We start from the raw sequence: 18036 nt of genomic DNA on the forward strand, positions 1-18036 counted from the left end.
TTGTTAGATGTCTCAAATTACATTGCCTTAGTTCCTACACTTGGTTGGCTGCCTACAGATCTTGAAAAAGTTCAGGGAATTGTTTTCTCACAATTTGCTTTGTTTTCCTCTTTTTCAGGATGCTTCATCCGCAGACATTCGGAAAGCATATCGAAAGCTTTCTCTGATTCTGCACCCAGACAAGAATAAAGATGAAAATGCAGAAATACAGTTTAGGCAAGTAAGTAAAATGTGTGGAAATGAAACTTCTAGGGGAAAATAGAATTTTTATGTCGATGTTGTTTTAGTAAGAGCAGTGGTACACCTTTGAAATTAGTAAGTTAAACATTGAATTACAGTTTTGCTGATGTAGCTAGACTACAACCAAGTACACTTTTTTTGGAATTAACTTGTTCAATAACTTGTATTTCATATTTACCTATATATTAAAAATAATTTGAACATAATGCTTATACACTTAGGAGGTAAATATGTTTTACACTTCCAAAAGCAGTGGGGAAAATTTCTGATCAGTTCTTAACACAGGTCCTAGATAGGCATAATTTAATGAAAATAATTCATTTTAGTTATTTTTGAATATTTGTGGAGTGAAATAACATGACTTTGTAATTAGCTCTACCTTTAAAAATATACCTCGGGCTGAACTCAGCTTACTTGATTTTAGTAAGATCTTCAGGATCTTCTAACTGAGACAAGGCTTAGTTTGACAGATGTGAGGATGGGGAGAAAGTCTGGTATAAGAGTTGCTTGTTTCTGTCTGATGACATTTGTATATGAATATACTTTTGCACACTAAGTTTGCCTCTTAGTGGTGTAGGGAAAAGTGAAAACTAGCCAAGACCATTTGTTGGCAAATGTAAAAATGATACTACTGTTCAAAATTTGTAAATTCAGTCATAAAGTAAAATCTTTCTGTGTTTTCTTTTTTGGTGTGGTGTTTGTTTGTTTTAGTTGGTGGCCATCTATGAGGTTTTAAAGGATGAAGAAAGGAGGCAGAGGTGAGTTAAATTGCACAGGTTTTTAAATAAAGCATTCATACCAGTGCTTTATTCAAGCTCTATTTGACTTCGTTGTAACACTTCAGATTATTCTTTTGCATAATTTCAGTTAGTAAAATCTATGCAATTGTTTAATTAAAGATTGAATATGGCTTTAATGGCAAAATGGTGATTTTGCATGACATACTGGTTTTTCTCCTTTAAAATTAGTACTTGAAAACTTTGAAAGCTAGCTGTTATTTCAAGCAATTTTAAAAAATACTTAACAGCCATATCAGCTTTTTTGCTCTGTTGTCAATTTTTAAAAACTACTATTAAAAAATATTGGCCATTTATTCAAATGTCAGTAATCCCTCCCTGTATCAGTAAAAGGCTTGTTGCCTGATATTTAGGGATTATTTCCTTTGTATGTTGTCTTCAGCATTGTTTTCTGTTGCTTAGTTCATAGTGGTTTTTTTTTTTCTTTCAGATGTAATAGTGGAAGCTTGTAAATATTTTTAAATAAATGCTAGTTGTCCTTGCTGGTTCAGGAGCTGTTCCAGCACTACCTGAAGGGTAGGATAAAGAAGTGGAAACCTGGGGCCAATTTACTTTCTGGAAGATTATTTTGAACTCTTTTTCCTGTTTTTAAACAAATAGGAGTTTCAACCAATGATTATCAGAGAAACTGAGACACTGAAAGACTTTTGCTTTTGGGTTGGTGTTTTAGTAGATCATCTTTCAGCTTACAAGTCTTTAAACGGAGTTTTATGAGACATTTCTTGAAGGGATTTTGGCTTTGCAGATGTCTTGGCAGGAGTCCAGGGTTTATAGTACAGATTATCTACTTTTTTGATAATCCCCTTTTCAAGTGTCATGAAAATGTACTTCATGGAAGCACTTTTGGAAATTTGTGGGGTTTTTTATTGCATCCTTCTAAAGAGAATTTAATTGTGAAGTTACACTTAACAAAAGTTTAAAAAATGTTAGCTAAAGGATTTCAGGCCACTAACAGTGATTTATGCCCCAGATCTTCCCAACTTTTTGTTAGTAGCATTGTTTGCATGCACTTCAGATTGTTGTTTCTCTGAAACTTTGTTCCATCATGGAACTTGTAGGAATTTCCTTGCAGCTGTAATAGAAGCTTTCTGCACAAAACTGTGATGCAAAAGCTTGCAAAAACTATGGCTTAAGCCTTGCATACGTTACAAATGTGACAAACTTACTCAAATATTGTTAATTAGTGCATCAGTGATTAAAAGAAAAGTTAAAGCAGCAGCAGATTGTTCTATCTTAGATTGATTTAATTGTCACTAACTTATTTTGTAAATAGACAATGTCTTATTTTTCTTGCTCAGTGTGGATGTATGGTTGATACTGATTTTATAGTTGAATTAATAGAAATGTGGTGGATTAAGCAGTGTTTACTTTTGGAGAATTTTCTGTAAATAATATGCAGAGTTTAGAAATAACCTGTAGAGCAGAGCTGTATGGTCTCACTGCTTGCAAAGCCCTGTATTGCTCAGGTTTATTGCACAGTGGAATGATAATCTCTCAGCTGAGCACGTAAATGGAGGGTGGCCTGGAAGGGGTTGTAGCACGTTTCTAACACAGGTCTTCAGTAAGTGTGATAGGAGCTGCTCTCCCTGTTGTATTGGTTCTGGTGTAAGGTAACTCGAGCCTTACTTGCAGCTGCACAGCAAAGGAAAGGGTGGGAGTTGCTACTTTTGGAATCTTTCTACTTTAAATGTTGATATTTGGTTTGAATTGCGTGAGGCGACGGACAGAGTGGGATAGGCTCAGAGCTGGCTCAGGGCCCTGCCCTGGGCAGAAACCACTGGAGCCTCATGCTGGCACTTGGGTGGGAATCCATTCCCTGCCCTGAAAGCTTTGGGGCAGGGTTTGTACCACTGAGAGGAGAGCCAGCTGCAGGCTCCTGCTCCGTGCAGCGAAGGCAGCTGTACCTGGCTCTCACTGCTCCTCTCAAAGGCGGTGTAATCACTCCTGGTGTGTGTGCAGGGAGGGCAGCCAGCAAGAGCATCACTCCCCTGTACTCCTGCACTGTACAGGGGAGTGATGAACTCATTTTGAAACAATAAAACCCCTTCTCCGTGAATGTCATTCTTGGTGAATGTCAGATGTGTTGTTCGTTTGTGTGACAACAGAAACGGTGTTTAAAAAGGCAGATCTGTTGGCCAGCTACATGTAATTATTTTTCTAAAGCCTTTGCATTTTCTTATTTATCAGTGAATTTTTACTTTATCTGATGGCAGAAGCCTTTGTTAAAATATTGCAGTTACTCTACTGACAGTGATACGACTGGGCTTTAAAACATGGTTTTCTTTTTTGAGAAAGTCATATAGTTGCTCGTGAAATATACCACTATCATTATTATACTGCCATGTTAGGACTTCTCTCCTACACACTTTTGAGTGGAACATGATCAAAGCATTCAAATATTCTGACAGTAAACATACATGCAGCATCATTTAATGTAGCACTGTTTAACATTAAATTATCAAATTAAACATTATTAAATTAAACATATATGCAGCAGAACACAATATTTTATTTTTTGTATACACGCTCCAGTGTGAAGTTCTACAGAAAATTTTGTCTTTAGGGTATGTAGAGATGGGTGCATTTCCTGCCATACACTTCACCTTTAGGGCATTTGTTGGTAAATCAATTTGACAGTGATAAATTTTATTAGCCTTTTATTATCTTAGTTTATGAAAAATAATTTTATGCGCTTTGGTTAATTGTAATTAGACGTAAAAGAAATCTTAGGTCTTAATTTCATTGTTCGTTATCTTTTTAAGGAGCTTTTTTTACCTACCAGGCCTGTCCTCTGTAACAATGTTGGCTTGATTACAGGAAACATAACATTTGCAAAGAGATCAAAATACACTTGTGTAGAGTAAGAAAGGTGTCTATCTTAGTTCTCATTAATAATTAAATATCTGTATTTGTAGGTATAATTGTTCTGGCTGATGTTGTGCTGGATGTCTTTGACAGCTTGAGGAAAATAGGCCTCCCAAAATAAAAACCACCAGGGCAATCTTTCTGTAATTCAGAATGCTCCTCATTAATTCAAGGTTATAGTATATAAACTATATCAGATCTCTGAAATTATTTGAAATATGAAATGCAGTGGCTCTCTTAAAGGGAAAGGTAAATTATAATTACATTAAGATGGATGATACTGTAATTAGTTACTACAGTTAATGGATTTTTTTACTTGCAATGTAATTGATTCACAAAGAACTCTAAAAAGTATTTTATGAAATAAAATAGAAAAAAAAGAAATGTTAATAATCTTGCATAATCTTGCAATTTGTTACTTTTAGTACAGGACTACCAAGTCTTTCATAGACTGCTGAATTTTAAAATAAATACTCAGCATGGTTTTAAATGGGGAATGTGTTTGGCTTTCTATTTCTGTACTGGTTCTTTGGGGTTTTTGTAGCTTGTTGACTGCTACATTTCAGAGACAACTGGTAGGCATACTCATATGTGAAAAATTTGCTGTATTCTGTGTGCATATGTTTGTGAAAGAAATCCTGCAAATGTATCTTTTCTTTTCAGCTTGTTTTTTTTCCTACATAGAGTTACAATTAATATAGGTTGCCAAAAGAATGCTTTGTAATTAAATTCCAAATGTAGTTCTTGATGCACACAGATTAACTGTCTTTCATAGTTAATATAAGTGTCTATACAGGAAATCTTTAATGAGAAACTTACCTTTAATTGAATCACATTTGAAATTTGAAAATTAAGATTTAAAAATTATGGGAGCTACTGAGTTTCAGTAGGATCATTTTCCAGTTGAAAACCTAAAAATCATTGATATCTCTATTTTTCAAATACAGAGCTTAATTACTATTGAAAGCAGTGATTTATCTTTTAACAGTATATACTCTAAAAAGTGGGTTATAATAGAAGCGATCTTCCCTTAAAATGGCCAGTCGTGTGAGCCATAATGCTCATTGATAGTAAAATCAATAGAGCATTGATTCCGAGCCTTAATCCGTGCGGGCTCTTGTTCACAGCAGCCACGTAGCCTGCTAAATACCCAGGGCTGTTTAAAGCACTTAATGCAAGAGGCTCTGCTGTCTTCATTTATTTTTTCTTAACAGATAATTTATAACAGAACATGGTTGCCAAATGTTAGTTTGAAACCTTGGTTTACATATTACTGCGTTGTTACCATCAGTGTATATGGACTTTATTTCATCGGTAGCCACTTTTTCAGTGCATCAATTAACAACCCTTAATATATAAGAAGGCAACTGCTTAATAATTGTCTATTGAATTAGGTTGTACATGTATTTCTCTGAAGATTTCACAGGAAGAGCATGTTATGTAAAACCTTGTTATCAACCTAATTTGTTTTAAAGATGGTTCTGTTTCTAAAATATTCTCTTCTATTATCATTAAAGTCTTGCAAATGTAATATTTTTAAAGGCTAAAACATCTAGTTATTTCTTAAACAAAAGTTAAGTAGAAATTTTAATTTTAAAATATCATCATAAGCAATTTTTCTGAGCAGTGTTTGTATTAAGATGTCAGTAGTTAATTTGTTTTGACTTAGTGGGAAAGGGAAGAAGTTATTAGTTCAAATTTTGCAATAATAGATCTTAACTTTAGTATTCTCATAGTTTTAATGGAAGATAGAGTTTTGTAATATGAATTTTACTTCTTGTATCATTCAGAACACAGCAGAATCCTGAGGTGTTAAATCTTTTATGCAGACATAATGGTGCCAACTTGAACAAATGTTTCATCAGAAGTTAGCTTTTCAGATACGCACTATAGTAAGGTATATTTTTTTAATTGAAAACCACTGCTTCTTTTTCTGCTTAAAACGAATTTGCTTTTGGAAATAATTTTTTTAGTACATCTCCAAGGTATCAATTTAATAACTATCAAAGTAGCTAGCGCAGTTGTTGCATTTAAATTGATTTACATGTCAAGACTGGCAGTTTAGCAGCTGCGCTATTATTCCTGGATTGGTCAATTTACTTGAGAAAAACCTACTACTGAGTTCTACTGACCTGCATGACAATATAGGCCCTATTTCTATTCCTGTAATTAGGCCTGCGACTAACTCAGAATATTTTTAATTAAAATATTTTGGTCAATGTGTTGCACCAAATTAGGCCTTTCAGTGCAGATTTAATTCTGGAAATGGTGTGATTAGAATATGTAATGAGTTGTGTTCAATTTAAGATTAACAGGTTGTGCATCTTGAATATACAGATTTATGAGTTTACTGTAGAGATTTTTTGTTTGAAACTTTACTCTGAAGAGTTAATTTAAAAAAATTGATTTGCATGTTTGTGATTTATTTTTAAATTGTTAAAATACTGTAAATAAAAGACCTCAGACATTTCAAGATACTTCAAGACTTTTGTGTGAAGGAAAAGGGGTTATCATAAAATAGTTTCTGTGCAGTTGGTAGGGTTAGTAATTAAAAAGTTTTAAAATAGATTGATTTTTCAAGACAATGTTTCAAATAGAAAATCAAAAACTGTTAAACTTCGTTTTCAATCATCAATATCAAGCCTCTAATTTAAGCTCTTATCTTACAAAGAAGGTGTGATAAGTCTAGCGTGTTTTTACCTAATGGATTTTGTGGTACTGAAGGACAAAAACAAAAAGCAGAGATGCTTCTCCCCTCCCCCCAGCACTTGTGCATTTAATTTATAAAAGAAAAAAGGGTTTCTAGTGTTTGAGACGTTTGTTCTTGGCTACCTATTTAGTTGTTCATGGGTTGTTACTTACTTCGATCACGGAGACCTGCCCACTGATTACGGAGCACGTAGAACACATTTCTGGAAGTCTCTTACTTCAAAAGTGAATGAACTTGGGAGGGGAGGGGGGCAAGGGTTACAGGAACATTTGAATTTTTTTTTTCCCCGTGCCCCAGTGTTTGGAGCCTGTTTGTTTCCACATGCAAGCCTATCTGCTGACAAAACAAGGCATTACTCTCTAAAAAAAAATATTTACTAAATGATCTTTTGTGTGTGTATTATTCAAGCACTCTGTGGATTATCTTTTGTTTTATAATTGGATGGTTTGGCTTATTTCATTTTTAGCTCTCCATGAAAGCCTGTTATGTTTGCTACTGTAGGTATGATGATATTCTGATCAATGGACTACCAGATTGGCGACAGCCTGTGTTCTACTACAGGCGGGTGAGAAAAATGAGCAATGCTGAGCTGGCATTACTCTTGTTCATTATACTCACAGTGGGTCATTATGCTGTGGTTTGGTCAATCTACCTGGAAAAACAGCTGGTAAGTATTGGTAATAAATCAAACTTGCTTCAATTATTAGTACTGAATTTCCTGTAGAAGTTCACGTTTATAGATAGATACCTCTGCCACTTCCCCTGGTTTGAATTTGGACTTTTCATATTTTAAAAATATTATATTTAAAATGATAATAATTACAGGAGGAATATTCAGCATTTCAGAAATCGTAGTCTAAAAACTACTTAATTTTTCTAGAATTGGTAATAAATTGCAAGAGCTGGTCCTGGGTTTTTATCTGGTAGGAAGAAGAGAAAAACTATAATTTGTTGATGAAGAATCATATGCTACTGTAGTAATATCTAAGGTTTAAAAGTAAACAGGCTTTATTTGTTTAAAAGTCATATTTGATTTGCCTTTGTTCTAAGCTAAATGCTTTTTTGTTTTGGGGGTTTTTTAACTGGGTGGGAATTGGTAAGCAGTATAAATCACGTTTTTTTTAATAGTTTTATTTTTTGTCATATAAAAGTCTGTTGCACTTAGTAGACTAAGAAAAAAAACTAACCATAACTTGAAAAATATTCATACATTAGCATCTATTTACTTTTTTATTTTCCACTGCATTATTGAAGTTGATGAATGAGAAAGGAGGCAAGTTGAATGCTTTCTCCTCTTAGAAAACTTTGATTGCTATGGAGATACACATGAGTGACAGAACTGGACTTCATGTGTGTTTAAAGACTGGATACCATGGCAACAGTTATTGTTAAGATAGATCATTTTACTTAATCATGTAGGACCCCAGATATATTTGCATAAATGCTACTCTAGTGTTTACCCTTCACAGAAGAGTCCCAGTAACATTTGTGGTTTACATGCTAATGATAACCTGTAACCGTAGTTCTTTCTACATCAAGGATGAACTGCTTAGCAGAAAAAAGAGGGAAAAGAAGAAAAAAACAGGCAGCAGGAGTACAGATGAAGCCAAACTTGCTGCTCTAGACAAAAATGAAAGGTGGGAAAGAACTCTCTTGTTTTGTGCATTTTAAAACGTTCTGTCAGCTACTGATTCCGTTCTCTCATTTTCTTTTTGCATCTTTGAAATACTCTGTGAGAAAAACAACTGTATTTGTAGTAACAGCCATTGCTGATGTAAAGTGTGCCAGTGTAGATGTGTTTTCAAGTTTGGATTTGTAAATAAACACATGGTGTTTATTCAGCAGATCAATAATCATTGAAAGATTAAGGCTGCATTAAAGGCTTCTGTGTTATAAAAAGGGTATTCTTTTTACAGGTTGAATTTAGGAGATTTTAGAACTTTTTGCCTCGTTAAGGGTTTTTGCCTTTGATTACAGTTAACAAATTTCGATTTATTTGAGCTTCAATTTATTCCTTTCCAAGCAAGGAGTTCTTATGGGGTTTTAATGCTTGTCTGATTAAATGCTTTTTATCTGATTAATTTAAAAATGAGTGTGTTGGTAAAAGCTTCTAACACATTGTTTGTCAAGGAACACATAAGGAAATAGTGACTTTCAGGACACTCCAAAAGATACCACTATTTCTTCTATTGATTCATAGAAAGAAATAAAGGGTTTAAATAGTTCACACAGCAGGGGCATGAACTGGATCAATGAGGGATGGAGATCAGAGACCATTCTGCCTGTCGTCTTTCTTGATGACATCAGTGAGTAATGCTCCAGTGAACTGCAAATGACATTAATTTTTATGTATTGTTTTGTTTATGCTACAGTCTTCATATCTGGTTGTCAGCACCCGTGAACACTTGGTTGAAGCTTGAGTGGTTTTTTGGTTTGGTTTTTTATTTAAACTGAAGTGATTATGTGGCTTATGAATTTATTTTCTTGAAGAAAAGTCCTTTTAGAAGATCAAAATAGAGAAATTATTCTAAGTTAGCTGTTAGATATTTTGAATTAAATATTTAAAATGTATCTTTATTATTATGTAGTCAGACATTTTATGGGAGTTGACGAGAGCTTAAAGGATAATGGGAAAGTTCTGGCTTTCAGATTGTGTGGCAATAATGAAAAACCTACCATTTTATTTGACTGCAGGGTACTGGACAAACCACAGTGGCATGACTTACTTCCATGCAAGCTGGGAATATGGTTCTGTCTCACAGTGAAAGCTTTACCTCAGTTATTCCAGGTAACAGTAATGATGTTAAATTGTGTTACTTAGTTTTTCTTGATGGTGTTATTATGCATAATCAGATGTGTAGCACTTGTTCTTAATTAATTTTTTGGCTCAAACACATAGCATATATATATACATATATATACGTATATATATATATATAAAGAAATTACTCTGGAGGCAAATTTGATATCAAAAGTTCATGGAAATATGAATGTATTTTAAATGCATATTAAGCTTAACAAGCTAGGGAGGCAGTTTCTGTTAGGCAAAACTACAGAATAAATGATGGGAGAGGGTTGAGGGGGAGATGGATTTATATCCATCTAATTAGGAATACCAATGTTTAAGTGATGTTAACAAAAGTACTTTAATCTCAAATCAGCAAATGCTGTACATTCATAGCAAATTTTAATATGCCATTTAAATTTGGGATAACAGTGAAATTACTTTTTTTAATGGAGTTTCTTTCTTTAATTCATTGGATAATGATACAAATTGATACCTGAAATTGCTGAAGTAAAATAAAGGTATGGTTGTCATTTAGAAACATCAATGTGGCAGCCTTGCTCATAGTTACTGTGTTTTAATCAAATACTATCAACAGTAAAGTCTAGCTGGCATTCAACCAATGGAAGTATTGTCAGATTAGTTACCAGAATAACTTTTTTAATATCACCTGCTCTTTCTTGGCATCTTCCTTAAATACAGTATTTTGTTTTTAATACCTTTGTCACTGGTAATAAGGATCGGGCAATGTGAGATGGATTTTTCTTTGATTTACAGAAATATTGAGTATTGTTTTAAAAGTATAAGTAGTACAAATGGCATCCAGTATTTGGGGTTTGTCTCTGTTCAAGCTAAAAAAGACTATGGTTATAATTCCTACTCTTATTTAAACCCTTGTAAAAGTTACAAATACAATAATGCCTGGTCTTCCAGCATCCATTTTTATAGCTTTTAACTTTTCCTACAAACAGAGCCAAAGTTAATCGCTCTCTGTCTCTTAAAATTTTCATCGGAACTTTGGGGCTGTTTTATTAAAAAAACCTTTATTTTTACAAGTTTGTAATGCAAGTTGATTATGCTTAATCAACTGTTGTGTCCAAATTAAGCTTTGATGTTCATTGCTCATCAAGGTGAGTCAGATAGAAAATAATTAGGATCAGCAAACTTTGTTGCTGCATTTTCGAAACTTTATTCATAATTATAGTACTTCTCCTTTTGCTTTAATTGCAAAATTTTTAAAAGATCACACACTATAGTAAGATTAGTGAATAATTGAAAATTAGAACTTTTTATGGCTTCTTATAATTTTTATTATATTAAAATAGTGTTATGTCACTATAGTAGGTTTCAGGTTTGTTCAAAAAGCAGCTCCTCTACCTGTCAGAATTGGCAGAAAATAAATAGAACAAAATGATATTTCATGCTTTGTTGGACTTAGCCCTTGTTTGGATTCCTATTCCATTGAATTAATAGTAGGGAAAAAAGCTGTCCAGTAACTCCTGGAATATTTGAGACCATCAAGCAGGGGTTTGGTAGCAGGGAAAGTGTGTTGTGGAGGAATTCAGAGCAGGAAGGCTTTGAAGCAAAGAGCAAGGAAAGAGACAGGGGTTCTAGAGTAAAATGGCCCATATAGAAATGATACTACTGCTGAACTGCAGGGTTTGTTTTGTTGTTGTTTAATGTGGCCTACTAGTTACATGAGTTAAAATGTACCAAACTATAAATAATCTTCAATGTTGAAACTATTCAGGACTTCAGGTGACTGAAATAAATTATTCTGGCTTATTATTTATTAATTAGTTAACAATACTTAAAGCAGTATCACCTTTTCTGAAGAGCATAAGAGCAGCCTGGAGCTGTGTTCTGAAATGACAGTTGAAAAGATATCTGGTGTGTTGTAACCACCTTTACAGAGAGACCTCTGGGTTCTTTTTGATTTTGATGTATATTTAACATTTTGGCAAGATCTGCCTTAATGACCAACATGGAGCAAAAAGTTATCTGTACTTGTAAGATTATACCCTGGTACAGAGGTCCTGTTTTAAATCTGAGTGCTTTATTCTTCAGTAATACACAGGTTTGAGATTTCAGGGTACTTTATACTTTTAATAAAAGTAAAATCACTAAGGCAAAAGATGAAGGATCCTACAGATACTAAGTAGTGTTACGTGTCATGTTGCAAGTGGTTAGCATCAGGATGGATGCCACAGATTTTAGTTGTTTATTGTTTTAATCTAAATTATTTCTCCAATCATTTAAGAGCCAACAAATAATTTTCAAAATCTGTCATTCAGTTGCAACAAATCCAATTGTAGGTGAACTTGTGAAAATGCATCCATATTTAAGGGAACCGTGTTTGGGACAGAAAAGGGGAAAAGTTAGCAATGCTTTTAGGTCAATGTTGCTCTGCCACTGAGTTTTTCAAAGCCCTGCCAGTAAAACAGCTGAACTGTTTCCTCAAACTAACAAAACAGAAGCACATGCCTGTAAGAGACACAAGTTCTTCCTCAGAGGAGACTTTATTAAAAAAATCCCCAAACTAATCAAACATAACAGCGTAACAACAACAGCAACAAATAAAACTTTTTAGCCCTTCTTGTATTGATTTTTTTTTTTTTTTTTGCCTAGCATCCATCTCTCCCCCTATTAGTTAATGTGAATATTCTTCTTGCAACAGCTGTGTCTGAGGATTCAGGTTGCTGAGCTTCTGCTCATGCCTGGCTCTCATTTATCCAATTGAGTGTCTTGCTCCTACTTCCCTTCCTCCTTCAAAATGTCAGATTTCAGAAGAAGGCACTTAAAATAATTAAGGTGGGCCTTCACTAAAGAAAAATGCTTTGTTTGCATGCCCTTGTGATGGCCTATGCCATTTTATTGTAGCCTGCATTTTATGTCAAGAAATTGGAAGAAAAATGTGTGAGGGGAGGATGAGAGAAACTAGGAAAATCTAAGAGCAGGTTTTAAAAACTGTTGACAATTATATTTTGAGAGAAACTACACAGATTTTTATATCCACACACTGAGTTTGTTACATTTAGGAGTGAAAACAGCATTTTAAAGTTTGTTTGAAGAACCAAAGGGAGAAAAATACATAAAATGTATCATAAATCAAATATGTGCTCTGTGAAGGAAACATTAAGTGGAGTGTAAATTACATTGCCTATTACCAAGTTTAATTCTTATAATGTAGGATAAGAAAAAAAAAAGAAAAAAAATGAAAATTGTTTCTAAGGCCATCTTAGCTAATGCTTTCATGAAAACGACCTGGAAAAAAACAATGTATTAAAAAAAAAAAAAGAGATCAAAAACCCCTAAAAACTCAATTAAAATGCTTGTTGAAACAGAAATTTCTTCTTAGAATGAAATAAACCAGCTACATGTGATGTGCAAGAATTTCAGTTAAAATTGTGTATGTAATACAGTTGTGTTAAGTGTACTTATGTTTTGAGGGAGAGCTGCCTTAAGTAAATTGCAGTTTATTCCAAAAGCAGCTGACTAGAGGATGGGTTTTTTTTGATGTCTGGACATATAACTTAAGCAAAGTGGTCTTTTTGAAAAATGTTTTTAATTATTCTTCACAAAATTTTTCCTTCAGAAGACAGAAGATAGGCATGTTTCTTAGTGGTCCTGTCGACTTTACCTCCACACTGATGTGGTGAAGTTGAGCAGTGAATGTCCTTTATTTTTACACCGACTGAATTGTGAGGCTGCTGTTGTCCTGAGGGTAATGGAACAGAAAGCATTTTTATTTGTTTCAACAGAAATTGTTTCTTGTTAAGAAAATAAAATTTCCTTCTTCTATTGTAATCCTGTAGGTGTAGAGCACACACCCTCACTGTGAGCTGGTGGGAGAACTGGGGGCTCACCAGTAGTGAGAAGCCAGTTTGAGCTCAGTACATAGTTGCACTGGATATTATAACCTAGTGAGATTATCAACAAAGCTTTCAATTACAATTGAAACTTGTGTTTATAAAGACCTTTGTGTAGCACAAAGTGAATTAAAACAAAAAAGCCAGTAATTTATTTTTATGTAGACTACCAGATGGTAATTACTGTAGCAGATTTAGTAGTCTGGAATAGATTCAAACTAGTGACCCAGAGGTGTTTAATTTCTTGGCATTTTTTCCTCAGGTTTTCTTTTAATACATGATCACAATTCAACACCTGTTTAGAGATGGTTCAGCTTTGGCCTTAAACGGATTGGCAATGTGTCATTAAACTCAAGAAGCTTTGCCAGCAGGGCATCTCCTTTGGCAAGTTAGCTTCCAAGCAAGATTTGATTAGGTCAGCAAATGTATTTGTGAGTTGTTTCTGTCTTCACATGTGACTTTATATGGAATTGTGTGAGATTAAAACAAAATTTATTGCCTTTAATAACATATGCCTTTAAAAAAAAGAATTATTCAAGTCAGTAAGGTTAAATATCTCTCTATTTCCCAGCTTTACAGGGTTTTGAGGGTTTTGACATGTTCCAATTTACTGTAGAGCACCAATGTTGGTATAATTTGTGGGGAGCGAGCAATTGCAGGATGTGTGGCACGAGTGATTGCCCATTTGCTCTGTTTCTTGCTATTTCACAGCTGTTGGGAGAACCAAAGTAAGGATGAAGCTCTTGACCCTGAGGTCAATTAGAAGCTTAGAAGCAGGTCAGAGGAGAGTGGATGATGAAACAAGTATTCTGGATATATGCAAGTGAGCAAAAATAATTTGTGTCTAACAGGGTAATGCTTGAGGCTCTGGAGGAAGAATGTGCTGCAAAAATACTAAAAGTTTTAAATAAATGTAAGAGAGTGAAGAAATTTTATTTTAATTGCCTGCTGTGCTGTGGCAGCTTCTTTATATCACTGTAAGTCCACATGTCCTACCAGATGAGCTGGTGTGTAGGAGGCAATACTGGCTCTCAATTATTGCTGCTGGTCTGCTGTGGTGTGAGGCTTCATGGGGTGTGAAATGGGTCCCAGAGAGGCCTTGCAGCACTGACCTCTGTTTCCCCTTCTGGCTGCCTCTGTCTCCCCACTGGGCACAAGGAGTTCCCAGCAGAGGCTGCAGTGGCACAGCCAGCTGCTGGTCACACGGTGCAGGGCTGGAACCGCGCCACAACTGCCCACGGCTGTACACAGCTGAGGAGCCTCCCCACACCTGCGATTATTCTGCAGGCAAAGCAGGATTTTTTGATTATAAAGGAGGAAGTAATGCAATTGCTATTTGTTTATTAGATTGCCTTTGGGCAAAAAGGTAAAAATGCCAAAGAAAAGTATAAATCATAATGTTCAACTCTTTTTAAAGCATTATTTCTTACCATAACACATTAATATCACTAGTACAGAATCCTATCCAAAGAGTATTTTTGCTTTGGTGTAATGGTGTAATGGCTGGAATTTTTATTGCATAGAAATATTTAATTGAAGGAGGGCTGGTGGAGTAAATTTATTTTAACTCTTTTTTTCTCTATTTCAATACAAATTGCTTATAATAATACAGTGCTCAAAAAGACAAAAAAATTTGGTTCAATAGCTCCATTAAAGTATTTTTTATGTAATAAAAATTAGTCCAAAGAAAATTATTTCACTATACTGACTTTAAGTATGCTTGTGAGAAATTTTTTTTTCAGTTAAGTGTGCATTTTGTTTGTATCAGTCTCATACCCAAAGAACTAAAATGTGAACTATTTCTATCACAAAATCTGTAATTAAGATTCTCATACAGCAAATTTTTTCAACTTGTTTGCTTCTTTTTCCTATTCTCCAGTTTCTTTTGAGGTAGACCAGAAAGCCAGGAGAACTTAATATTTACTGGAGAGGAAAATACCCAAACAAGGAAAACCCAAAAACCACAAAGCAAACAAACCAACAAAGCCTCGTCACCCTCCCCAAAAATCAAGGAGAAACCAAAATGACTGAATCTTACTCAGAATGGAAGTTTTTACTTATAGAATTAGTACAGTTTGAATAAACACTGTATCTCTTGATTTAAAAGCAACAAACAAAAAAACAACTAAAACCCCAACCAAGACCTCAAACCCTAAAACAAACAAATGAAAGAAACCCTTCAAAGTTCAGTATCAGGGATTTCTGTATTTCTGCATAACTCAGGCTCAGCTTTGGGCAATCTCAATTTAATAACATGAGATAATACTGATATAAAGGGAGAAACTATATTTTCAAGAATTTTTCAGTATTCTTCATTCTTATTTGTGATTAAATATGACAGTAATCACAGGATTTTCCTATATGTGACAGTTTAAATATAATTTAGAAAAATAGCAGAATTTTGCATTTCAAATACATTCTTTTTTCATTCTGTTCTTTTTTGGAAAGTATATATTTGAACTTATAATAAACTAGCATATATATCAGCCCTCTTCTTTATTCTTTATGCTTAACTAATTACATGTTATACTGCTTTAGTGATGAGAAGAAATAATGTATTTGTTTTGGTGAGATTTTTGAAAATGTCTTAAACTCCTGCAAATGAGAACATATTTCTGATTAGGTGAGATGGAGTTTTAGTTAGAGCTTTGTATTTGTTTCTCTTTTCTCTGTATCTCTCCACCCCAGAAATACAAAATTATTACTTTCCTTACCTGTATTATGTCTTGAAGGTGAAGTATACATTAAGTATAAAATGTTGATGTTTTGAGATACAAAATTGTTACTGAATCATGGGGAAGGAATATTAGATTGGAAGAGACTGTATCTGTATTGTCAGTGTCTTTAGGGCCCTAAAATGCTTGTATTGGGACAAAATGACTGCTTATATATATCTCTTCGAAAAAGTAAAAAATCTGAGCATAAATCTATTTTGAAATACTTATACTACCAAAACTGAATATTCTTGAAAATTAATATTCCTGTTTAGACTCATTGAAAGCGAATGAAGTATGAATTGAAAGGGGCTTATTCACATGAAGGCAGAACTTTTCTTCAAAGAACTTCCTATGTTAAATGTTTTACCAGTGGTTTTTCATTTTGACCTATAAGGTTTAATTCGCATAAAATTTGTGTCTGTGATTACAGTCTTTATTCAGTCTTTATGCCTTTTAATTGTTTACAACCTGTAGAGCCATTCTTATTTTTTATGGGATGGATTTGATTTTCAAATCTTCAAAATCCATTTTGATTTAAGCTTTTTGGTTTTTTTTTCCTTTGCTTTTCTTTATATGTATACATTTGTGTATGCTTCAAAGTGTGTACTTTCCCCTTTTTTTTGTTATTATGGTCACAGCCATAATAATCTTACTGATAAGAAAAAAGACTGATGCTGCCTTTGTTACCTGCATATTACTCCATTTGTAGTGATAATCCATTCTATATCTATAAAGCAACAATTCTACCATATTTCATTTACGTGCTTCTGACTAGTTTTCTTTGTTGTTCAGCTATTGTGTCTCATTTTCATCTGAGCCACATTTCCAATTGTTCTGTGATTGACGTGCTGGAGAGATTGACAGTTACCCCCTAGTGCCTGCTGTCTGGAGATCCCACAAGCAATAATGGATTTTACACCAGAATTTAGCATCAAATATTGGCTTTCAGTGTCAAATGGGTTAAATTTAAATGCCAGTTAATTGTAGCCATTTTGAAATCATAGCCTTAAACAAAAGTGGTTTTTGGATATCCATAAGTCTGAGTCCTGTGTATGCCACGCAACCCGAATGTCTCAAACTCAGCAGAAATGAACTATTGCATTTATGGCTGTTTCTGTTTCTTAACTTTTTGAGTGGGCCAAACCTTGACAGTACGAGCAAAGTTTTCAGTGTGGTAGGGAATTCTTATTTCAGGTAAACCAAAAAGAGAACCAGTGCTGATACTAATTTTGTGATTCAAATATGTCTCTGTTAATGCTAGTCCTGCTGTAACTACACCTTTTTTTAGCCACAAGTCTACTTTAAAAAAAACCTGCCTTTTCCCAATCCTAAAAGTATTAGCATGTGAAACAGTCTCTTCTGTTATGTTCCACAAGCAAAAAGTTATGTAAACCTTTAAAATTATTTTTGTGCAGAGATTTCCTACATAAAACTGGCAAAAAAACCCCCAAAACTTGCTATTTCCTCTACCCAGGAAAAAAAAAAAAAGAAAAAAAAATTAATAAGAGGTGTTTTGGAAGGAGGTGGAACTTTACTGATCTTTTGTGGGAATTTGTCAGAGTTGATCTTCAAGCATCCTGACCTTATCAATGAGATCTCCAAACCACTACAAAGTTCTGCTCAGAGCTTGGTCATGATTCCTGTCACATGCTCGCCTTCAAGTAGCTTTGAAAGGGTAGATGCAAGTGTAACATAAAGAATAACTTTGCAGGGAGAGTGGGATGATTTCTACCATTAGGGTCAGTGATAATGACTGCTTAAGCTCAGATTTTTCTTTTCAAGATTTCTTAAGGAGTCTTTTTCATGTTGATGATACCAGGTTTTGTTTAAAAACAGTTGAAATTATAAAAAATGTTTACTACCATTTTACAATACATTCTGCATCCAAATTTAAGTTGCCCTTTATCTGTAAAAAGCGGTACTGTTAGTGTAATAATACCAAAAATTATTTTTGGGTAAAAGGATCTAAGATTAGGTCTATCTAATACTATAATTAATATTTGTGTAATACAATAGACATTCAACGTGTTTGATAAAGATAAATAACAATTTC

At 34.0% G+C, this 18036-nt stretch overlaps 1 protein-coding gene across 2 annotated transcripts in view; it reads left to right on the forward strand.

Moving 5' to 3' along the window:
• The window catches only part of DNAJC1 (DnaJ heat shock protein family (Hsp40) member C1), a 107648-nt gene that overhangs the window by 37575 nt on the left and 52037 nt on the right, over nucleotides 1-18036 (forward strand). For both annotated transcript variants that reach the window (XM_064704137.1, XM_064704136.1), the window contains exons 2-6: nucleotides 119-220; nucleotides 952-998; nucleotides 7114-7279; nucleotides 8152-8249; nucleotides 9307-9400. In XM_064704137.1, coding sequence (XP_064560207.1) covers nucleotides 119-220; nucleotides 952-998; nucleotides 7114-7279; nucleotides 8152-8249; nucleotides 9307-9400 — 507 coding nt within the window. The remainder of the gene's footprint in view (nucleotides 1-118; nucleotides 221-951; nucleotides 999-7113; nucleotides 7280-8151; nucleotides 8250-9306; nucleotides 9401-18036) is intronic.

This window comes from Zonotrichia leucophrys, chromosome 2, assembly GCF_028769735.1.
Source record: "Zonotrichia leucophrys gambelii isolate GWCS_2022_RI chromosome 2, RI_Zleu_2.0, whole genome shotgun sequence".
Lineage (NCBI taxonomy): Eukaryota > Metazoa > Chordata > Aves > Passeriformes > Passerellidae > Zonotrichia > Zonotrichia leucophrys.